The 24,630-nt window shown below is 41.2% G+C and overlaps 1 protein-coding gene across 4 annotated transcripts in view; it reads right to left on the reverse strand.

The window, feature by feature from the left end:
• Positions 1-23,724: 23,724 nt before the first annotated feature.
• The window catches only part of TTC8 (tetratricopeptide repeat domain 8), a 47,621-nt gene continuing 46,715 nt past the window's right edge, over positions 23,725-24,630 (reverse strand). For 2 of the 4 annotated variants that reach the window (XM_027637996.1, XM_027637999.1), the window contains one exon: positions 23,725-24,333. In XM_027637996.1, coding sequence (XP_027493797.1) covers positions 24,217-24,333 — 117 coding nt within the window. In that variant the 3' untranslated portion in view covers positions 23,725-24,216. The remainder of the gene's footprint in view (positions 24,334-24,630) is intronic. The other 2 variants (XM_027637998.1, XM_027637997.1) reach the window with 1 other exon arrangement.

Below are 24,630 nucleotides of genomic sequence, written 5' to 3' on the forward strand. Positions count from 1 at the left end.
GAAGTTCAGATATCAAAAGTTTTGGACAGACATGAAGTGGTGTTCCCTATAAACACTAGAAACCCAGTCTTACTCTCTGATGAAAAGCAATGGGCTGCTATCTGTCAGTCAGGCATGACAGCTCTCACCCATGCTAGAATTACTAATTAAAAAATTAAGTTGCTCATACTCTTGGCAAGTTAAATATATTGCCATCTGTAGTAGGAGATACATCACTGGAGCCTGAATTTCTTTAGAAATTGAGAGTATTTTGTTCTTTACAATATCCACAGAAACACTAAGATGTGGCTAGCAGCTTTACTGCTAATTACATTCACAACCAAAGCAAAATGAAATAAATAAATAAAGCATGAGAGAAGATCCTGAGAATGTCCGATAAATAAGAAATTAATCAATAAACAAGTATTTCTAACAACTGTTTCTGTGGAAACTGGAGACTGATTATCAAATGGAGATACCAACTCCGTGACCCAGGTGCTGAGCCTGAGCCAAGGATCTGCTGAATACTCACTGCTCTTTCCCAATGCAGTCAGTGTTTGCAGGTTTAGGCCCATTTGTGGAGGGGTGCATTGTGCTGCTTGCAATTAAATGAGAAATGCTTGTCTGTGTGAGATGTTGGGATTCAGTCCAGCCAGTATCAGGCTGCAACCACCTCTGGCTTCTGGATAAGGAAGAGCAGGAAATTACACAGCAGTTTCAAGGCAGTGTGGCAATCATTGCTCAGATTCAGTAACCCAGTGTCAGGCATGATGCTTTAGAGGATCCTACTTGATCTCCCAGAGGTCCCATGCTATATCTGCTGGTCCTGTGCAGGTGCTTCAACTGCCCTGAACACATATGCGTAGTGAACATACACTGCTAAAGGCCAGTGGTCATTTCTTGGTCGTGTCATCCCATTGCACCCACAGTCCTGAGGATCTGCATGCAGCTGCTCCTGCAGCCCTGTGTGTCAGTCTCCTTCAGTCCTCCAGTGCTCACTGAAGGTCTGAGCTGGCATTGCTCAGTCATTATCACTCTGGTACTCTGAGAGCCCCAGGAGGAACCTGGGTGCTCAAGCTCTGTACAACAGCAGGAATCTGCTGCACCTTCACTGTGCAGTTGATGGGAACGCATCTGAGCACTCAGAGCTGCCTTCGCCTGCCTTTCATCTAGAAAGTGGCATTGTAAACAAAAGGTCCTTTCCCTTCAAGGCTGTATTTTTCTTGAGAGGGCCTCCCTGAGTTTGGAGGTTTTCTGTGGCTGTGTCCCTCTCTTTCAGCTCAAGTGAGCAGGCTGCAAGAAAGGGAGCAGCGCTCCCTCCTTCACCCGGTGCCAATCCCCCCCGTGATGCAGAGCCCTGGGTCTGCCTATCTCCAGCCCACCAGCACCACCTCCCAGGCCCCAGGCAAGAATGCAGGAGAGCCAAAATGCAACTGCATGGTGAAAAGTGACCTCATAACACAGAGGTCACCCACTGGGACATGTGGCCAGCATAGATAACTGGCAGCACCGGCTAATAGCTTCTAAGGAGGAGGAGGAAGAAAGCTCATGTTGCTGCATTTAAACGTGAGCCAAATGCTCACCCACAGTCATTTTCAGGCAGAAAATTTAGATGTGGTCTTCAGTCTTTTTTATTTGTACCACAGATGGTGAATATATTACCCAGCTTGTCCCATTTTCTAGCTGTGACTGTGTATGTTTTCTATACGTATTCCTCCCTTTGCAGAGGCTCTGAGTTCAGGTGTTGTTCTCCTCAAAACCTGAGCTGATTGGGAGTTACAATCACACACTTAGGGACGGAAAAAGTGAGACATATTAGAAAGTGGGAAAGGTCACAGATTCAAAAACAACTCTCTGTCCCTCCTGCTACTAAATAAGCGCTATTTTTTAAAATCTTCTTTCTCTACAGGAGTTGATTTTACCTTGTTATTTGTACAGCATCTGGTATCATCAAGTATAAATGCAGAACCCTTAGCATTACCATTGTATAAATCCTTTAAAAAATGTTCTTGATTAAAAATAAACAAAATTATTTCTCTCTGTTTATACCCTAAGATCATATCTCTGATATATTTTATTAATAAAATCTATATAGTAGAAACAATGATTAATTAGAAAAAATTATAGTTTTATGCCTTTCTGTATAAAACATTTAAAATTTTGCAAAAAGAAAAGATGTTTCACAGTTCTGTAAATACAATTACGTATTATTTCTTAATCTTCAGGTCAGTCTGGAGCACTGATATACTGAGTCAGAAAAATCAGTTGATCAATCAACCCTTAGCTCTCAGCTTAACATTAACACATAAAAAACAGTATGTTGATTTAAAATAAGTAGGCACACCCTAGAGGTAAATATTAAATGTTACAGTTTCATATGAGACTGAATTTAAATGATAATAACATACAAAATACAATGCAGGAAAAAATATTAATAATAAAAAGATCAAAATCCTTTTCTAAAAAGTGCTGCCCATTCTATGTTTATACATAATTTAGGAAAGGATTTACTGTTCACAAAAGAAAAGCTGTGAAAATTTATTCCAGCTTTTAGTTGTTGCAAGCACTGTGGACAATTCAAGGGAGACAAATACATGCTTTTTTGGTTGGCGGGGGCTTTTCTAATGTGTGATTTGCGAGCCTCAGAGAACTTTTTATTTTAGGACAAGTCAAGGACTGAAACACAGGAAGTCACTTTTTATTTTATTTTACTTCACTTCTCTCTGGAGAGATGTGAGGACCAGCAGGACTCCCGTTCTGTGGCTGGTGCTGCTGGCTGCTTGCTGCCTCTCCTTGCATAACTGGCTCCCAGCCCCACAGCGCGAGGTACCACTTGCTGCAGGAGGAGTGGAGAGCAGCCTGTGTCATTGGGCTTCCTAATTCATGGTGCTTGGATGTCCTCCTTTCCAGACACCTGCCATTTCAAACAACTCCTCTGGGTCCCTTGCAGAGGCGGTGTCAGCCACATCCCTGTGCATGTCCCTCTGCCCTCCCTGCAAAGCGAGGAGACAGCACTCTTTGCAGTCTTCTCTGTCTCTCCTCAACCCTCCCTCCTGCAACCACCCTCTGCCTTTTGCAAAAACCTCTGACATGCCATGTGCCCCCAAATCCACTGTCTTGCAGCTACTGCCAAGCACCCTTGCTGGCCTGGGGAGGGGTAGCAGCTTCTCGTCTGCAGTGCTGTGGGCAACATAAGAAATTCCTCTTGCTTTCAGATCCATACAGGCTTGCCTGGTGAAATCAATCAATGCTCATTGACCGCAAATTTACTACAGACCCAGGATGCCATGGCAGGTGGGGTTTGTGTTTTTGCATGCAGGGTCCCAGTCTGGGCTTTGGACTCTGGTAACAGCTCAGGGAGAATTGGCTGTGTTTGGAATTCTATGTCTCTGGTCCACCAGAGTTGCAGCATTTAAGCATTAATTTGTTCTACATGAATTTGCACAGGAGGCAAACACAGAGGTCAGATTCTGCCACGTTGAATTATGAGGGCCTCTTAGTTCTGCCTGCCTGCCTGCCTGCTGATCAAGGTTAATAAGAGCTGGCAAGCTCCAGAGGCCCAGTTACACTGATTGCTTTAAAATTCTTCAAAGGCCACATTGACTGTCATGAGTAGAATCAACTGTGCTGGTCTCACTGGACTTATGTTTGCTTGTCCCAATTGCCAGTTTATCTATTAATATACAGATGAACCTGTTGCTGAAATAAACCGCCTTTCTTAGGTCAATATTGATTTAGGCTGAAACTGCATTGAAATGGGGATAGAAAGCCTTTGAATAAAGGACCGTTGACTTGTGTTGCACTTTCTATATTGCACCTTCAACATCTGCAGTGCAAAGAAAGTTTTAGAATTGAATTAAATCTCATTCTGCTGTGGCTGACACCAGACACCCTTGTGACATAAGGACTGAAGAGATTGGTCTTCCTTTCACACTAGAGATGTTGCAAAAAAAAAAAATCTATCATTAAATAGAATTCTTTCTCCATCAAATAAATCTACAGAGTGAAGATGGTGAAGGGCCTTGAGGGGAAGTCGTACGAGGAGCAGCTGAGGGCACTTGGTCTATTCAGCCTGGAGAAGAGCAGATTGAGGGAAGACCTCACTGCAGTCTACAACTTCCTTGTGAGCAGAAGAGGAGGGGCAGGCACTGATCTCTTCTCTGTGGTGACCAGTGTCAGGACCTGAGGGAATAGCCTGAAGCTGTGTCAGGGGTGGTTTAGATTGGATATTAGAAAAAGGTTCTTCACCCAGAGGGTGTTTGGGCACTGGAACAGGCTCCCCAGGGAAGTGGTCACATCACCAAGCCTGACAGAGTTCAAGAAGCTTTTAGGTGATACCCTTAGGCACATGATGTGACTCTTGGGGATGGTCCTGTGCAGGGCCAGGAGCTGGACTCAATGATCCTTGTAGGTCCCTTCCAACTTACCATGATCTGTGATTCTGTGATTCTATGATTCAGGATGGCTGAGAGAGGAAACTCCATGCTTCATACCTGAGCTGAACTTCTCAAGTATGCTTTACTGAGCTGCAACCCAAGGCCCATATTCTCACAAGAATAACAGCATTTAAGTCAAGAGCACAGCCCCACAACCATTGTCTGTGCCCTGCACACTCAGAAGTCACAAGCCCCTAAGATCTTGGTGTTCTGCTACTGCCCATGCTTCCCTGGTGCATGGCTGGACATCTCCACTCTTATCTCACTTCTGCACTTGGATTAGAAATCTGAATCTCTTCAGTTTAATCCCCCATGCACCATGCATGCCCTACCTGGTATAGCTAGTACAGATAGCTGCTGTCCTGAAGGCAAGATAAAGTTTATCAAATTTATCAAACTGTTTGTTTCAAAACAGTAGCTGTGTTGCTGAGGGAAGAATGGGGAGAAATCATTCATGTTTTCTAGAGACTGTAAAGACAAATGTAGTATTGTCTGTGCTTTGAAAGAATAAGTCCACTGCCTGTTCTGAAGAAGATGGCTCAGTTGTTTAAGTCCAAAGTTGGTGCTGAGTTTTGAGTACCAGGTTTGCATAGACACCAATCTTAGGTTACAGAGAAATGCCTTTCAGGGATGAAAAACCAGATTTCTGACACCTTTTATTAAACATTTCCACCTTAGGAGACTTCTTCCTCAGCCTGCTGTCTGGCAGGAATCCTGTTGGGAGGTGTTTCACAGTCCCAGTGCACCTCAGCAGAACCCATCTATGTAAAGTCAGTTGGATCTTGCATCCTGTGGACAGAGAAGACAGCAGCAAAAATACAATGTAGGAATTCCTAAAAGAGTACCTAAGGGCTAGCTGCCCTCATCCTGACACCAAGGCAGGGCAGGAGGATAATCCTCTGGGCTACGTGAGGCTAGGAGGTGTATTTTCACCTGCTGGGCAGAAGTAGCAGCACCAAGTGATTGCAGACTGATGACACTCTGGAAGAGGGGGTTCATGCCACCGGGTTGGCTGCTCACCATTGACCTGTCCTCTCAGCCTGGACACTGGGCTGCCTGTTGGCTATCAGACACTGATCTAAAAGAAGGCATATAAACTGCTTTATGTCCAACCATTCACAGGCACTGCCATCCCAGCAAAGGCTCTGTGGCGACGTCAGGTTAACAAAGAGCCCACGTGGGAGGGAACAGGGAGCTGCTTTGCACTCAGTGCTAATGCTTTTGCTTAAGCATAATCCAGCTGAAGGTCTTTTCAGTACAGCAGAGTTCAGTGGAGGACTAGCTGAGTGTGCTGGTTCAGAGGGCACTAATGCAATTGTGTGATTAATCTACGGCTGTGCTTTTGTTTGCTGTGCAGGCTGCAGTTGGTGGAGACGGACAGCGGGATATGGTCATTCCTCCAGTGCTCCCTCTCCTCTGACAAAGATGACTGCTGGCCTCTGAGAGCTGTCTCCTTCAGAGCAAGGATGAGTCACTGCCCCCGGGTAAATAGTGAATGCTATGATGGCACTCACGTTTGAAAGACAGTGAGGTGGAACAAACAAGGTAATTTCTTAATAAATATTTATTTCAAGGAAACATATTGAGCTTAATCCTTTTTTCCACTGATGTTAATGAAAGTTATGCATAGACAAAAGGTGCTACAGCATTTGTAACACATTTTGATATCTGTGGATGAAAGGTTCCAAATAATAGCTAAGGATTATGTATTCCTCAGAGGAAGCATGAGTTAGCCTGCTGGATAAATTAATAAACACATTGTTATGTAAGTATGGTAAATTGCTGCTGATGCTTCATACTTAAACTCGACATGCTAACAAAAGGAAGCTGGGGATTGGTTTATTTTACTTTATTTTATTTTAAATTTTATTAAATTTAATTTTTTAAAAATTTAATACTTGTATGACTTGCTTGAAAAATCTCCAAGTGCTTTCAATTTAAAGACATTAAATTTTCAAATGGACACAAATATTTCATCTCTTTTTCATAGGTAGAGAAACTGAGGTATTCAAAAGATCACCTAGACTTCAATGTCTTGGGATCTGTGAACTAAAGGCTGCACCCCTGGCCAATACAAAGACAGAAAGTGATATTTAATTGTTCTCATGATGCAAAAACATCAAAATGGTCTCACAAAAATAAAGAGACCTTCATGGTGTAAAAATGTCAGAAAGCAGATGTTCTCTGAATTTAGATATTTAGTAATGGCCAAGAAAACTTACTGTGCACTCATTGTGGTATATCTTATATTCTACCCTAAGTCTTGCCATGAACATTACAAGTGTGGAAGATCTCAGATGGCTTTTTCAGTTGTGTGGGATACACTTTCCTGTCTCAGGGGGTTTCACCATTAATCTCATCCCTCTACCCAGCTGAGTCTGCCCTTGGAGACATGGTGCAGCATTGCAGGTGGGTGCTAAAGCCTGTCCTTGCGCTCCAGCCCCAACACTGAGGGTCTGCTACGTGCCACTGTAATTAAGCCAAAGACCTTTCTTTCTCTCTTCTTTCATCTAGATCCCTGATCTTATTAAAAGCCCTTGTACAGTGATCCTCACTGTGGTACTTGAGGATCATTTAAATACCTAGCTTGATCTCAAAACTGAAATATCTAGCACCTAAAAGTGATATCTAGTGATAGCACATTTACAAGCATTAAACTGAGGTACATAAGTGATTGGCGTTTGATACTAAATGCTAAACAGCCTAGTATGGAGTATTTATAACAAAGTACAATTTTATATTTATATAAAACTGTAATACATTTGTAACAAATTGTAATTTGTTATATTTGTAAATATAATTATATATTTATAATAAATTGCAGTTACAAATTATCATGGAAATGGTTCTGTTTTTCAGGTGCAGCCTACATCATTTCTGCAAAGGAAGCCCACAGAAATGGCTGAGAGTGAAATTTGTTATCACCAGCCAATTTTCAGTGCCTTTGCCTTAGTCTGGTATTGTACTTTCTGCACTTTCAGCAACTCCACAATTATTCTTCTGAATTTGGACAAAGTAAAAATTAAAAGATCACTTTCCAATGGATATCAATTTTATGAAGAGCTGAAGAGGATTTGGGATTTGTAGTTAGGTGGTTTTTTTACATTCTCCCTTCAAATTTAGTGATTTGTACCCAAAAGAGTTTAATACACTACCTTCTGTTTCTGGAGCCCTGCTCCGCAAAGACTGCTTTGGTGTCTATGCAATAAGATGTCAGCCTTTTTAAAGGCTGCTACTACAAGGAAAACAAGTGATGCAACATGAAGTCACAGATGGATGTAAATAAGAAAACAAACAAGACTCTAAAAAAAAGTCAAGGAAACCTTGTGATATTTCCTGCCATCCTGGTTTCTGTTCTACCTGAAATTTGTTACTGATTCCCTGTGGGAATAAGGTTTGGCATGATTGTGTTGTCTGTTTGTATGTCTCACAGTATGCCCTCCAGTTTCAGTAACATTTGGCAGAGAAGTAAAGGTCTGAAGGAGATGATGTCTTCACAATTATTATAAACAGGGGTAGTTCTGTGCAGGAGGCCAAATCTAAGTGCATTGATTGGGAATCTCATGCATGATTAGACAGCAGAGGATTCAAGCAATAAAGTCTTTTCATGTATGCCAATTAAAGATTAAAAATGGGGAATTTATATTTTCTTCTACAAGGTCACCTTGTAGAAGGTTACAAAACCTGATCATGTTAGAAAAAAATATCCTTGGGAAATTAGGTCTGTCTAGTCCTGGTGCTTGGGGATCTGCTTGTTCCCTACCTTTCTGAAATGTTTTATCCACTTAGATGACTCATGAGGACAAGGACTGTTTCTCATAGACAGTCCATACCTAGCACAGTGAGTACCAGTCTCAGCTGAGTCAAGGGCCCTTCCACAGTGAAGGCAATTTTGTGCTGATGGAGCCTCTTGCTATGAAACAATAATACTCAGATCAATCAGATTCATCACTAATCTTCCTTTTCTTCTCTTAGATGCAGATAATGAAGATTCTCCTTCCAGTACTACTCTGGTATTAGTAAGAAGAATTATTATTAGCATAGGAAATGAAAAACCCACAGATGAGACTGAAACTCATTCCAACCTAGTGAAGACTTTGATTCTTTTTTATGTCTCTTCCTTAAGTTTCTTTTACTTAAGACTTAATGGAAAAAGAAAGGGTGATGTCAGTGTAATGGGCTGGTACTTCTAGCTTGCACTACATTTGCTTGGAGGTAAGGGAGTATAACAACCAAGGTTGGAAGAAAACTGGGCATTTCCGTATTGTCTCTTTACAGGAGAGGGGGATGCATTCCCAAGTGCATCTTGTCTTCATCTCACCATTGCAATCATTGGTGTCAAAAGCTTTTATTGTCAGGTTTTTGTGTGAAGAGACTGGCTGCTGGGGCAGCACTGGCAGCTGCTGTCAAGGGCAGCACAGCTGGGAATGCCTCCTGGAGGTCAGAGCCTGTGGGTTGCTGCAGACAGCCAAAGCACAGCTGCTGGGTTTTGTCTTAGTGTTTAAACAGATACTCTGTTTGGTGTGGGATGTTTCTCTCTGGACACAAATGCAGCAGTGAGTAGTGCTTCCTTCCTCATGGCAGAACAGCTACTGTGCAGTTTGCTTCCCTGCATTACACTCTCTTCCTTTTCAAAATGATTGCAGACAGAAAGCAATTACTTAAATATTGTTAGTAGAATGATCTCTCTGCTACTGACCTTTTTCCAGTCTTGGGAGATCAAACAAGTCGCCTGCTCAGCCCTGCCAAGTGCAACATCTGCCTGCGTGAGCCCAGTCTATTGTCAAACCAGTCCGTGATGCTCTTCTGCCGCTATTATTTCTCTCTCTCAATTTCCCTCCTCTGTGTCTTCCCTTCTCCCACCAGCTTCTTTCCCTCAGAAGCCCCATCTGCTTTCCTCGCATGCCACTTTCCCACTCTCTGTTTCCCGGTGCAGCTCCCTCTCAGCCTCTTTTCCACCAGGCTGCAGCTCAGCCTGATGGCTGCAGTGACCTTTCAAGCGCATGTAGTGCCGTGTGTGCTGTGGAAACATGCTCCCCTCCACGTGTCAGCACAGCCACAGCCTCTCGTAAACTTTTGACCCTTGCTTAGTCCTCTGCCATCCCTGGCAGAAACAATGGCAGGGTTACATGCCTGGGTTTCATTACCAGTAGCTGGAGACTGCCAGGGAACACAGTGTTGCAGCTCTAATTACACTTACAATGGAAGAAAAATACTCTTAAGGCAACAGCTGCCATTTTCTTCTTCTCTGCATTTGTTTTCTAGGCTGTTTCTCCTATTCTTTGGGGTTTTTTTAAATTATTATTTATCTTTAGGTTACTACTCAGGAGCCAGCTGTGAAAGGCTACATCCTTTGAATAATACAGTGTGGCACTTCCTGAGCTGTGTAAGAAGTCCCTGTTATGGGTGAAGGTAAGAAAGAGCATGAAAACAGAGAAAGGTGGTTGCAGTCCTTTCGGATGAGTGGAGAGAAGCCAGTAGCAGCAAGTCTAGATGTCTAAACTGGAGATTTAATGACAGAAATAATGCCTTCCCTGAATCCAGCAGAAGAAAAATCCCTCCCCAGTCAGAAGCTGCACAGAACAGTGTCCATTGCTTTATTCCTACTAGTAAATAAATAAAAGTGACTTTCCAAGGAACTTCAGTGCAACATTCAATGCTCCAGTCAGTGGTTCGTTTTTCTTGTTTCCAGCACATCATTCTCCCACTGCAGTGGTGCTCTAAACAAGCTTCAAAGCCTTGCTCAGAAAACATTTTCAAAAGTGTTATCCTTTCACATAATTTATTTGTAATACAATGGTTTTCTTAACAGCTCTTGTCACCTTATTATATCAGCCTCAATAAACGATTTGTTTGAACATCTCCTCACACCAACTGGATCAATCTCCTGAAGTTTTGCTGTGCCCCTTTATCCTCCCCTCTTTGCGCCATTTCCCTGTTTAACCAGTGCATTAATGGGGAGGCTGAAGTCCAGATAAGATGTCTCTCATCATCAAAGTCCTTGACGCAGACCAAACTGATAGTGGGATATCCTTCCTACAAACAGCAGTTTGAATGTCTGTCTTCCAGTAACAGAAACCTCTTTTAGTTTCTTTTTTATTGGACCCTGTCACTGCTTCCTTTCAAAACCTGTTGCTTCTTAGCTGTTTTAGATGCTGCCAGGCAAAAGCCACGGAGATACAGACAGGCCCCTTGCACATTGATTCCGTCCCATTACCCAGACAGTCTCTCAGCCCCCCTGGTGTGCATCAGCCCGCAGAGCCAGAGTGAGTTTACCCCCTTCCTTCAGGTGGTGCCAAAGGTTGACACCTTAATACTCATTTTTTCTATCTATACCCACAGCACTTCTGAGGAAGCATTGCTGAGCTGGCCTCATTGCTCTCTGGAAAGAGGAGTGAAAAGACGTGGTGACTCTTGAGGTTTTCTAAGCTACCTCAGTCGGAGTGGCCTGGATGGAGAAGGTACACTAGCAACAAGCGTGCTGCAACATTTATTCCAGGAATAAATGAGTGCAACTTCCAGGAATAAGTGAGTGCAACTTTGTGAGGAAGGCTAAACCCAAGGAAGGGCACACATGCTGCTCCTTACCTCGGTTCAAAGCCCAGGTGGCCACCAGCCTCTCCTCTTGTACCAGGCACAGCAAGTCACAGCACCACCAAACCCAGTGGTACCTTGGTGTTCCCCAGGGGCTGCCATTTGCCCTCAATGAGAGAACAAGCTCACATTTCATTTGAAACCAAATATTCAGGATGTTTCTTGGTGTTACAGAAGACAGAAAGCTCCAGAATATCTAGAATATCAAAGATCCAAGCAACTTTCTATTTACAGTTGCTTGATTTTGGAGGCAAGGCTGACTAAGGACTTTCTGTGCTTGACTTGGCAAAGTCCACCAGCTTTCATCAGCCTCAGCCTCTGAATATTTGCCTGTTTCGCTCCACACATGTATCCCTGCAGTGCAGATTATAGGGAGGACAAGTTATTTGTTTCTTTTATACCTGGAAAAATATTTTCCTTTTGTATAGTTCAATGGCACCTAAATAAACAGTTGCTGTCTTTGTGTGTCTTCTTGAAACACGGGTTGATTTTGCAGAGAGCACAGCACACAGCATTCAGTGTTTGAATTGTCTATTTAGCTCCATCCAGACTCCATGGCCCTGAAACAAATGTGCTACATCACAGTATAAACTCACAGTGGAGAAGTAAGACTAATTCTAGTTACTGGATTTAACAGATTATGTTTACAAAGTAGTTGTTTGATTCTTTTCACTTCTTGTCATATCCTGTTCCATTTAAACTTGATATCCTATTTTTTAACAGAACAGGTGCCACAACTTTAATAACTAAGACATGGTATCTCATTATCCTAAAAAAAAATAAAAAAGTTTGAAGCTTATTGTCAACTTTCACGAGAGAACTTGCAGACAGAGCAGGAAAGTACAGTCAGGTTTGGGAACCTGATGAGGAGTACAGAGAAATGTTAAATAAATTATTACTTATGCATTATTAAAAATAAGTCACACTTCTATAGCTCCTCTCAGATAATGAACTCAAAGCCATTTATAATTAATTTCACAACTCCACGTAGGTGAAGGAACAATGCCATGTTGTTTTTATGAGCAAAGAGCTGAGACATTGATATGTGAAGTGTTTAAAGTGATGTAGACCCCTCTTGAATAGCACCAGGGAATTTTCCACAAAAGGTACTCCACCAGGTAAGTGAGCTGGGCAGGCATCCAGGCTGGTTTTCAAGGTTTTAGCTCCTGGAGCTGGGACCGTCTGTCTGTCCTGGATTAGGCTGGAGTCTGGCCCAGTGGGCTTTTCAGATTTACTCACTGAGATACTGACCCATCACCCCTAACTCCATGGGAATCAGGCTGTTCAACTCATCATCCTGAAACTTGGAGTTGCCAAAAAGACATCTCACAGAGCAGTGCTGTGACAGGATGTTGAGGGCTCCTGTCACTGTTGTTGAAACCTGAAAAATCATAATGCTGCACTGCAGAGGCAAAAAAAGGCCATAATACACAAATGCTGATTTAACTCATGGATGGGGGAGCTGCAACTGCCGAGACTGGAAGCTGTTGTGCCACGTGCTGACAGGAGGCAGAAGGGCTGTACTTGTCTGATCTGCTGACATGCAGCAAAGAAAGCATTCAGCTGCTGCTGAACCCAATGGAAAATTAAAATCCTACCCCAAATGATTTTCTGACATGGTATATTCCCAGAAAAGGCAATGACATTTACTGGCGTACTGACAATAACAGGAACGTTACACATAACATGAGTATTCTATCAGAGCTGAAGTCAACTGTGCAGCCCAGATTACTTCCACTTTTGTAGACTGCATTGCAGAATGTTGTGGGAAGCAGTATTTTGGGAAGTGTAATGGGTAGAGAATCTGAGCCCCGTGAAAGCAGGAGAATGTGACTTGCCCTCCTTTTCCCTGTGCTGCTTGTGTTTGCAAATGGCAGATATTTTCTTTTCCCAGCTTTCAGCCTTATTTTATTTCTGAATCAAGTTGCACTGTACCTGTGGTATCCTATGACTGTGTTCCTTATCAGGCAATAGCAATCAATAGATGTGAAACAACACATCTAAACCTTTCCTTACATCACTGTCCTTGCACAGATGAAGGTCTTCTGTGGTTGGTGCCTTCTGCACCTGCTCACTGTGTCACACAGGGAGCAGCAGTGAGATCCTGAAGGCAGAAAATGCTATTTTTGGTACTGTACTTTAAATGTGAACATTTTTCCCTTCTCCGAAAATTGTGGGTTTTATCAGATCATGTTTCAAAGAGACAGTGAACCTCTGCATTTAAAACAATTCCCCAGAAAGTGGTGGGCTTTCTTGATAAATAAATAGGCAGGTAGAAAGAACCTGTTATATTTTAAATCTCTGAAAACATAGATCCTGACAAATTTTGTTTCTTTCTTCTCATTTTGCTACTATTTAAGCTGTTTCAGAGGCTTGTTATGATTATACTGGGCAAGAGATGCATGGAAGTTGTCTCCAACATCAGTTCCTCAAAACATCATCCTTTTCACAGGAAATATTTTGTTAACTCTTGTCCTGCAGTCTTCTACTGATTTAACTGTTAAATATACTACAAGAACTGCCCATAAAATGGATTATATGAATCACAAAATCATCAAGGTTGGAAGAGACATTCAAGATCATTGAGTCCAACTTTCAACTCAGCACAACCATAATCCCTCCTAAACCATATAACTAAATGCCACATCCAGAGGCAACTTGAACTCTTCAAGAGATGGTGACCCCACCACCATCCTGGGGAACTTATTCCAATGCTTAACCACTTTCAGAGACAATTTTTTTTAAAATATATAATCTGAACCTCCCCTGGTGTAACTTATGGCCATTTCCTCTCGTCCTTTTGCTTGAAACATGGCAGAAGAGACAAGACCATCTTACCACAACCTCCTTTCAGGTAGTTGTAGAGAGTGATGACATCCTCCCTGGCCTGTTCTCTAGACTAAAAGACCCCAGTTTCTCATAGGGAACTGAGCCACTCCTCATAAAACATGTTTTCTAGACCCTTCACCAGCTTTGTTACCCTTCTCCGGACACACTCCAGCACCTCAACATTTTTCTTGTAGTGAGTGGCCAAAAGTAAACACAGGGTTTGAGGTGCAGCCTCACCAGCGCCAAGTACACGGGGCAATCACTGCCCTGGTCCTGCTGGTCACGTTATTTCTGATACAGGCCAGAATGTCATTGGCCTTCTTGGCTGACTGGGCACACTTCTTGTTCATATCCACCTGTCTGTCACCCAGAAACTCCAAGTCCCTTTCTGTTAAGTAGCTCTCAAGCTACTCTGCCCCAGGCCTGTAGCACTGCATGGGGTTGTTGTGACCCAAGGGCAGGACCCAGCACTTGGCCTTATTGAACCTCATTAGTTGTCCTCAGCTCATCAATCCAGCCTGTCCAGATTTCTCTATAGAGCCTTCCTACCCCCCAGCAACACTCCCACCTAATTTGGGGTCATCTCCAAGCTGATTGAGGGTGCACTCCATCCCCTTGTCCAGATCATCAATATAGATGTTAAAAACAGCACTGGCCCCAATACTGAGCCCTGGTGAACACTACTTGTGACCTGCTGCCAGCTGGATTTGACTCTATTCACCACCACACTTCGGGCTCAGGTATCCAGCCAGTTTTCTACCCAGTGAAGGGTGCACCTGTCCAAGCCATGGGCTGCCATTTTCTCTAGGATAATGCTGTGGGAAATGGTGTCAGAGGCTTTACTGAAATCCAGTTAGACAACATGCACAACCTTTCCCTCATCTACTAAGGGGGTGACCTTGTCATAAAAGGAGATAAGGTTGGTCAGGCAGGAAACTCTGAGTTCCAGCCTAAGTTCTCTGAAGCTTAAATGACTATTGTGATATTCTTGATAATCTAGTGAACAGCTGACTCTTATCTCTGTGTGTATGTGGAAGAGCATGAAGAGAGGAAGTCTGTGCCAAGTAATGGCCATATAAATAATTTCTTTGACACAAAACTGTTTTGTATCTTTACACAGTCATATATCCCTATGAAAGCAGAAGTTACCGAGCAGCACATTTTGCCTCTAGGGCAATATGCTCTTTTCTTACATTTGTTTCTCATTTACTAGAAGCAATCTAATTTACTTTATCAGAATTCATCATTAATAATCACTTGTTGGAAGTTTTCTGACACTACCAGCAATTATTTTGCCATTCTGCATTACATATTTCCAGAGCGAACAATAGACTATATATTCCATATTTTGTAATAAAGATATGGCAAGAAAACACTTATGATTTTATGAATAAACAGAACAGTTGTAAGATCTGAACAACAGAATGAGGTACGGGTTTGGGATTTAATTGTAGTTTTAGGAAGTGAAACATGACATTAGGATTAGAAGGGAAATACTTGCTGAAAATAAGAAAAGGTTACTTCAACTTTTTGGAGTTACAAGATGGTATTCAAAAGAGGTATTTTTACACCCATCAGGGAACCATACAGGGTTTATGCAGATTTGACATTTTCTTCTTCCTTCTCTATTTGTATCTGGAGCCCAGGGTGAACAATCTCCTTTTTGTTTGCTCTCTCTAAATATCTTTGTCTGGACAGCTGTCGATTCAAGCTCCGTGAATAAATAAAATGAAGAGGGCCTCCTGCATGATTTTAAAAATATTGCTATTTTCTGAACCCTGACTTGCCATTTGTGATGTTAGCATTAGCTTATTAGACAAACAAACGACCTCTTTTCCCTCCTCACGAGCATATTAGCTTTGCGCTTGCAAAAGCTGCAGCAAGTGAACTTTCCTGACATTAATGGGAGGTGACGGCAGGCGAGGGAAGATGTTGCCTATGTCCAAGAGGAGGAGAAGCACTGTGAGCCCAGCGCGCCTGCAGCGCTCCAGCTTCCTGTACAGCTTTTATATTCCCAGTGCTTGTGAGTTTTACTGAGGGAAATAAAAGACAAAATCCTTTAAGAATTCAATCCTGTCACCCCTCTGCACACTGCCTCTCACCATTGCTTAGGGAGGAGTATTCATACAAAAACCTCAGTGGTCACTGGGTGCAAGCACTGAAAAATGGGGTCAGCTGATGGAAAATGCTAAAAATGAAAAAATTAATAATTATAATAGCAGCAACAATTCCAATAGCCTTATTTTACATGTATGGAAATGGAGACGTGGAAAAGTATAATTTGCTGAAGCTGGAGCATTAGCTGGGGCTGGGGTGCAGGTGCTTCCCTTTCTAGACCTCTCTTCTAATGACAACCAGATTTTGTGATCCCAACATGTGATTGCTGCCTGATATTCCTTATTAAATATGACTAAAACTTGTCATGAGAGCCTTACACAGTTCTTGAAGGTTCAGGTATCCTCACTGATCCTCAGAAATATTTGTGCTGCCTCTTGAGGAACATTAGGTAGTCTGGATGAACATTACTTCACTGGCAGCTCAGTGGCCATGTTTGCATGACCTAGCTCATACAAGCCCTCTTTTACATCCCATTAGCATGTTTGCAGGCTACTGCACTTAATTGCATCCTGTACCAATGTTTTAGCTCCTTTTGGACAGCCAGCACTAAGGGAGGAAGCTGACAAAAAGGATAAAATCACAGAGACAATATGCCACAATGTAAGGGGACATGGGAGCTGCCAAACAGAAAGTTTAATGGATGCCTTGGCTTCACCAGACATGGAATACTTCTGGGAAACCCTACGTAAATCATACATACCAATATGTTCTGTGGAAAATAGCACCCCGTGGCTCTAAAAGCTGAACAATACATTGAAGCTCCAGTTTCCAGAGCTCGTGTGGGTTGTGAGGGCTCCATGGCTGGGCAGCTGCTCTGCTGCAGTGAAACGTACTGCAGAGGAGATGGATCAGGAAGGTGCCCAAATAACTTGTCTCGTGCTTAGCAGGGGTGATTTGACAGGGCTGCTGTGAACTCAGGGAAGATTACTCTAAGCAAACTCTATCATCACCCTACATTATAGAAATTTTAGAAATTTTAAATGTTCTGCAGTTTCCAGTGTGTTACAGCAAGAGACAGCGGAGACTGATAAAATCAACTACTACTCATGTCTACTGTTGTGACCTTGTCAACCTCCAGAACACAGGAAAAGGACATCAGATTAAACACAGGTTATCAGGCTGGAAAAGGGTGAAATTCCTGTTAGTCAGCACAATCAATTAAATGAGATTTAATTTGCTTTCTAAATGTATGCACAGGACAAACCCAAAGCCCAGACAAAACGGACTGTTCTCGTTTCTCTCCAAGTAAATGGCAAATCTGAACCACTTCCAGAGTTATTGGTGGCTGTGTGGCAAAGCTGGTCCTGGCACAGTGACAGCTCAAGCGGATGGAACTGACGCTTGTCTGAGGAATGAATTTCTTTGGAAAAAGCCAGGCTCACACAGTCAGCAGCTGGAGGAGGAAAGGAATATTTTTGGGGTGATACAGACCAAACTGCCTGGAAACAGAACATGAAGTCACAGAGAGTGCAAGTGCAGCAACGCAGGATGAACACATCCTGAGAGAAAAGAAGAAATTAGGTCATAAAATCTGAGAAAAGAGGAGAAACCATACTTATCATTCCTTAATGATTCCCAGGTTGCTTGGCATCTCAGCTCAAGTGTCTGATCCAGAGATGGATTTCACAGGGCCCAGAATGATTCCCACTTTCAGCTCACTTTTAAGGGAAAAACTCAAATTTTGCACATCTTATTGCCAAAACTGAAGAAATTTCTTACATCAGCTGCCTGTCATGTGCCACCCTGCTCCAGCCACACAGCTGGGCTGCAACTCCAGGAAAGGGGGGACAGATCTCTATCCTTCCCTTGGTGGCAGCAGTATACCAGTCATGGGAAGTGGCAGTGGCCTCTGAGCCTTTGGGACCTATGCAAAGCACTGGGGCATCCACATCTTCTATACAACTTGCTTTCAAAGGTAAGACAAGACTTCAAAAAAGGTCCTGGGCTGTCTGTTGAGATCTTTATCAAGTGTATCTTTAGCTGCCTAAAGCTTAATCAAAATCTGCCCGGAGATGCTATATTCATATTGAAGCCTATTCATGTAAGAGAGCAGTTCTTGACTGCAGCCAGGAGCACCACAGGATGGTTGACTTCTCCTTGCCCGGTAAGATGTACTCAACCTGAAAGTGTTCTTATTTCTCAGCAGCTATGAGGGGCTATTATCACAGAATCACATAATACAGAATATGCACAAGGATCATCGAGTCCAACTCCTAGCCATGCACAGGACCATGCCCAAGAGTCACACCATGTGCCTGAGAGTATCATCTGTAAGCTTGTTGAGCTCCATCAGGCTTGGTGCTGTGACCACCTCCCTGGGGAGCGTGTTTCAGTGCCCAACCACCCTTTGGGTGAAGAACCTTTTTCTAATATCCAACCTAAACTGTTTCTCTACTTTAAGCAGTTTCACCATCTAAGTAGAGATGAAAACATTGGTACAAATCCCTGAAATCAGGATTGACGAAAAAAATAATTGTTCTGCTACAGGTATAATCAACTGGTGGGAAGCACAGCACTGACTACCTCTTATGGATATGCGTGGAAAAAAGAGCGTTAAAGAAGCTCTCATTTTTCTTGTATCTAGTTCCTTTGATATTATTAAAACAGATTCGTTAAACTCAGCATGTCTGGTGCTATGACCTCCATAAGGGGCAGAAAAATGTTATGACTGTGTCTAGCGCTGACTTTCAAACATGCATGGTCACAAAGACAAGGATGGCACTGCTCCCAGGGGCATGGCAGCAGGATGTTTCCCTGCACTCTGTGGACCCCTTAAAGACCAATAGATTTATTGTAAACCACAAAATATTTGAAGCCTAAAATACCTGCTGTGCTATTTTAAACCTGAGCTAAAGGGGGACTTCCAGAGGAGAAAGGAGAATTTATTTACAGTATGTACATCTTAGAGTCCCATGTAACAAGAACATTTGTTTTTCCTCAGGGTGCTTGAACAGACTTGTATGGGTAAAGTTCATTTGCTTATTGTTATAAATGATATTGAACTGCAACCTAATGTTGGCAAAGTTGGCCATGTTGCTATAGGAAGACACCCAAAGGTGTCTCTTAGTATAACACTAAAATATTGTTTCCAATCCAAATAACACTTTTCTGGTTTTCTCCTATTCTTTCTCATTCAAGAGATTTGTACCTGAATTACCTTGTTTTCCTGGAAATGACAGATATTTAGCCTGAAGGGAATTTGCTTACAATGTATGTTACTTTACAATGTTATTGGCTTATGTTGCAGCACAGCGTTCACCAAGATAACATGGTATGAAGTTACAAGTGATGATGTGACATGGTTTACCCCAAGAGACAACTCTCTCTTCCCTTCAAAATCAAATATCTGTCATTACTTAGGCTTTGTTTAAAGGATTTTAAGTTTTGATCTAAGCAGAAAGGTGTATATCCTGGTGGTGGGTTTTTTTTTTAATTTTAAAGGCATTGGAGCACTTGAAGGTTCAGCTTCATTAGAGCCACTTTCTGAGATTGCTGAGTATGTCTAACTTTTTTTTTAAAGATGATGTTGTATTCAGGTAGACCATATGAGACTTGTCACATAATGCCAGTAGTTCGAAAGTTTTTGAATTTTGCTTGTACTTGCTTAAAAATTAGTAGTTGAAAAATACATACACATCTGCTAATAAAGATAATAAAGACTATAAAAGGTGAGGCTGAAAAGTGTAAATTACATCAGTCATCTATAAGTAGCCACATTATGTTTAGTTACCATTATATTAATTATTTTTTGCTAATATACATATACCCCTGCAAAATAGGATCTCTCACATTTCACCCACCTTTCCCCATGTTCAGTTAGACTGGGGTCTAAGGTAGTCTTGGAGAATTATTTCCTTCACTGTCTATAGCTACTGCCTGATCTGAAGATACCTGTGAATGTCTTGCACATAGGCAGTAATGATATCGATGTATTATACGGCAGAGATTTCTGGTATATGTGGTCTTCTGCTTATTAGCCTGCCTTCCCAGGACTTATACTGAATTTCAAATCTAATGTTTATCCTAGTAGCTACCATTTCATACCATAATAAATAAATGCTTGGTAATGACATAGAATTTTAAGTCATTAGACATTACAGGATTGCAGGCAGAAGTCAGAAGCTTTCAAAGTTTTTGTACTGGTTCTCCCCCATCAATATCTCTTGAGGAACTAACAATTACATCCTTGAAAGCTAGTACAGATACATGTATCCATTTTTGTTCTACTGATTAAAAAAAGAATCGGTAACCATATATTTTAGAAGACTATGTTTTTATGTGAACCCTGAGCTGTTAGCTTATGGTAGTTCACAGGAACAAAAACAGTCAAAGGTTATGTTCCTAAATTGACTTTTGTGTGGTAACTCATACACAATTAGACCAGAGGCTCTCGATGGAAGGTTTTATGACCCTTGGTTAGCATGATCTAAATTTATTGCTTGAAAGGATTAATTAGTTAACATGTGCAATAGCTTTAAAGGTTCTTGGCATTATTATAGTATATAGACTTGGAAATACATGGAATTGGTTGTAGTATAAAATGATACCAAAGCTAAAATGTACAATCTTGGCAATTACTTTATGGTTATGTAAACTGAATAAGCTGAAAATGAGATGACACCGTTGGGGGGGTCTACTTGCTGGAACCGAGCTTCCTGGCTTTTAACAACTTTGCCCTTTCCATAGTGCTGAGCAAGGTTTGCATCCTGCTATATTTTCTTGTGTCTCATTTCTAATTGGTTTCAAGACTTACTTTTGAAACAATATAATTGGTTTCACTGGAAATACATGTCAAAAAGCAAACAGGAAACGGGGAAAAGCCCCACATTTGTGTGTGCTGATATATTCCTATACACAATTAACATAATGCACTATGTGTTGGGAAGAGAGTTTTTTACTATGAACTCATAGATTTGATTTTTTTTTTTACATATTCTATAAAGATCTAGTCTCTAACTAGGAAATCTTCTTCAGCTAAATCTTTGTGACCTTTTAATAAACTAAATATAAGAAAGGAAAAGGCTGTGCACTATGCAATTGCTGTAACTAATCAACAGAAAGAACACAAATATAGTACTTGTACAGATCCTTCAGTTACTCAGCATGATTCAGGGTATGTTTACTTGATAGTTTTTCAACAAAAATTGCTTTCTCTGGTGATGTATCTTCCAGACTGAACCTTCTTACTGATGCTTCCGAACATTTGCAACTCCTGAGCGCTCATTAACTTTGAAAGCTCCCCTATTCAGGAAAATTAGTAATGCCACCATCTTATCAGCACAGGAGTTCAAATGCTACTGGAGAGTGACTGGAGATACAAGTCTGTATATGCCTTGAATATCAAAATTTAGGCCTATGTCATATCAGAGATCAGACTGAATGACCCCAAAATCTCTCCCTCTAGCCTACAAAGACAGGAAGCAACGAAAGAAAAAGCCCACCATCAGCAGCAACAAAATTGGATCATTATCCAAAGTCTTACAGTGACTGAACTGGCATCTAATGGAAAACTCACTCTGTCCTGCCCAATGACTTCTGAGGATGCTTTTTGCAGCCAAAATGATCCACAACCCTTAACTGCAAATTCTGATTAATTTCAGCAACAGTTTCGTGGCTGGTGCTGTGGCTATAACATCTAGCAGAACAATCAAATTCCTTTAATAACCTAACCCTACATTATCAACTTTTAATTGGATTCATCCATAAGAAAGACCCCAGCAAGAAGGCTGGTAAAGAAGGATGGAACTGATGGTAACAACCATAAACTGTACAGACCTTTCCTGCAGGGACACAGAAACTTCAAGATGCCCCAGCCATCTGTTTTAAGCTTCCTTCCAGGCAGCTTTGTTGTGGACACTATCATCCCTCTAGATTAAACATTGTGTTATTTTTTTCCTTGTATTTTATTCTCTACTCTGAAGAGATTTTTTAAATGCTGGCTGGACATACCTGGAGCTGTGCTACACGTTTGGGGAAAAATGGTTGCTGTGTTACAGAAACCCTGCTTGCAATATTAAGGTCACACTGCCCTGACACGATCCTACTCCAGAGATGAACACGGATTCCAACGTGTTGTGTTGTGCTCTGCTGTCCTCAATGAACCAGAGGTGGTTTGTCCCGGGGTCTGCTCATTCAGCTGTTTGCTGCAGCTCGCACCAAATTAACATACAATAAAATTGAAAGAGTCTTCCTTGACAAACAGCCTGCTGATTCATCTGTTGTTTCACTGTGGTGCTCCACTCATTACCACATTTGATTTCATTTGTATATGTGCTAGTCATGAAAAATATACTGTCAGACCCTTGCTTTGGGGCAACAAGGCAAATAGCTGCTGTCTTTTGGGGCAATCAAAATATACCACGTAAGATAAATTTGGAATAGCTTGCAGATGATGCACAGTACAGTGATAAAAAGATTTTAATCCTTGTTTAGAACTTGTGCTTGTATGCTGGGTTTGGGTTTTATTTCTAATTTGCACAAGCATATTATGTAAAGGATTCTTTACCATACATGAGCCTTTTCTCTTTTAATCTCCATACATTCCTCAATATTAAAAGAATAATCATGCCCAGTCTATGTACTAAGGGGTACTGTTTTCCAAAAAAACCAGTTACTCAGATCATTAACCTGAGCAGTGATCAGAGTAAGTGGCATCTTATAAGCACTTATGAGGAACTATTGAACTGCCACATTAGATTAAAAATTAAAGTTGTGTTACTCCTTTCTGTTCCAGTTCACATACAAATAATCTCATTTACTATGCAATTTTAAAATTAGTCTGAGTTAATAATATGACATTCAAAAATTCTTGACAGTTGTGTTTAAACTGCTAAGATAAATTTTCTTTTCTAGTGGCTTCCTAAGTTTAGCAATGTCAGCTGGAAAGACATAAATACAGTAGATCAAAGGATGGAACTTCCTTATAACTTCATCCTTTTTTAGCAGCAGTAAAGTCTTAAGTAATGAAAATTACTGATAACTAAGATTCTCTTTTAACTAGTTTGTGATGAATTTCCAACAATATGAAGATGTGGACAAAAAAAAATTTCCATTAAAGATGCTGCATCTATTCAGCCAATAATGCTTTGGCATTTCACACTGTGTGGCAGCAGTTAATGACAGTGTTTCTAGCTGTCACCTACAGAATGCTCTGTAGGGGAACCTCTGGGAACACTTCTCTAAGCTCTCCAGCTACAACACACAAACACAGATGAGGGTAGAGAAGTAACAAGTAGTAAAAAGAAAGACATAACATTATTAAGGATGTTTAGGGTTGCTCCTTAAGGCAAGAGACTCCCATAATATATGAGAAACATGAAAAAATTTTGAAGGTCTGTTTCAGGACGTGCCATTTCAGATTGCCTTAACATCCCACATTTCTTAAAGGTCTTTTAAAAAGGTCAAGTTGGGAATTCATGCAAGTTTATTCCTTTTATTTAAAACACAAAGTATGATCTTCATTTGCTGTTTTTAGTAGTATTCTTGATGATCCAAATATTTGTCTAGCAATAGTGCTCATGTGGTAGCATCTGTAATCACCCCACAAATGCCTTGTTCTCAACTATTAGTTCTTAACTCCACAAGCTTCTAAATACCCTTCTCCCTTACTGAGATTCACAATAAACTCTCTCCTGGGTAGGGACAACCACATACATTTATGCAATTTTGTACCAGTTCTGTGGAGTCTTTCAAAGTATGTTAAGATTACTGACCCTGATTTTCATGGCAATAAGGATGTAATTTAACTTACATAAACAAATGAGACAAACCATATGAACTGAATTTATTTAATTCATACACAAAGAATACAACAAGGAATACAAGAACTTCTGCTTTACATATGTATTTTAAATTCTTTTTAGGTATTTTATTTTTAAAACTTAACATTCAGTAAGAAAGTACACTATCAAAAGCCAGGTTTGAAGACCAGGTAGGAAGTATTCTTACCCTGCTACTTGACCGGTTGTCACGTGGGAATGTTTAAAACCACTTTTTTTCTGCATAAAAGTCAGAAAAAAAATCCTTTTCTGTAATCTCTTGTGTATATAGTTGCAATGTGTTCTAGCTGCCTTTTAATAAGTGTTATGTTTTAAGATGACAAGAAATTGAAATCTAAACCTTTCCTGATACTCAAAGTAATACAGGCTTTGCCACAGGAATGCATTAAGTATAGTTCATCTACTTTGAGCTGGTATTTTCAAAATGCTGTTTGGGACATTTGCTCTGGCTAACTGTTCTTACATAATAAAAAACATGCTCATCAGAGCATAGCAAAATGCTCTTTTAACTGTTTGATGAGCTGCTGTGTATCAACATGGCCTGGAAATGCTTCTTCTGACTTCTGAGCAGCTGTGTAACTCCTCTGAAGATCTCCAACCTATAAGAAAAACACAAAACACTTTTGAAAATCCAAGCACTGCAGTGTTTGCATCATGTATTCTGTGCATTCTGTGCAGTACATTTCTGATGCTCACAAATGTTTAAACCTAGCTGGTCCTAAGAGCAAACAGAGTCAGTATACAGACTTTTGAACTCAGGATTATGTCCCCTTTACATCAAGGGATGAGAAGAAACAGACAGACGTGATTTTAATGGGAGGGATGCTTCAAGACGGCAACTTTACATATCCCATTTTACCCGACTTCTTCGAGAATGGACAAGGTACACACCACGC

The sequence above is a fragment of the Corapipo altera genome, unplaced genomic scaffold (assembly GCF_003945725.1).
Source record: "Corapipo altera isolate COAL_440 unplaced genomic scaffold, ASM394572v1 23, whole genome shotgun sequence".
In the NCBI taxonomy this organism is placed as follows: Eukaryota; Metazoa; Chordata; class Aves; order Passeriformes; family Pipridae; genus Corapipo; species Corapipo altera.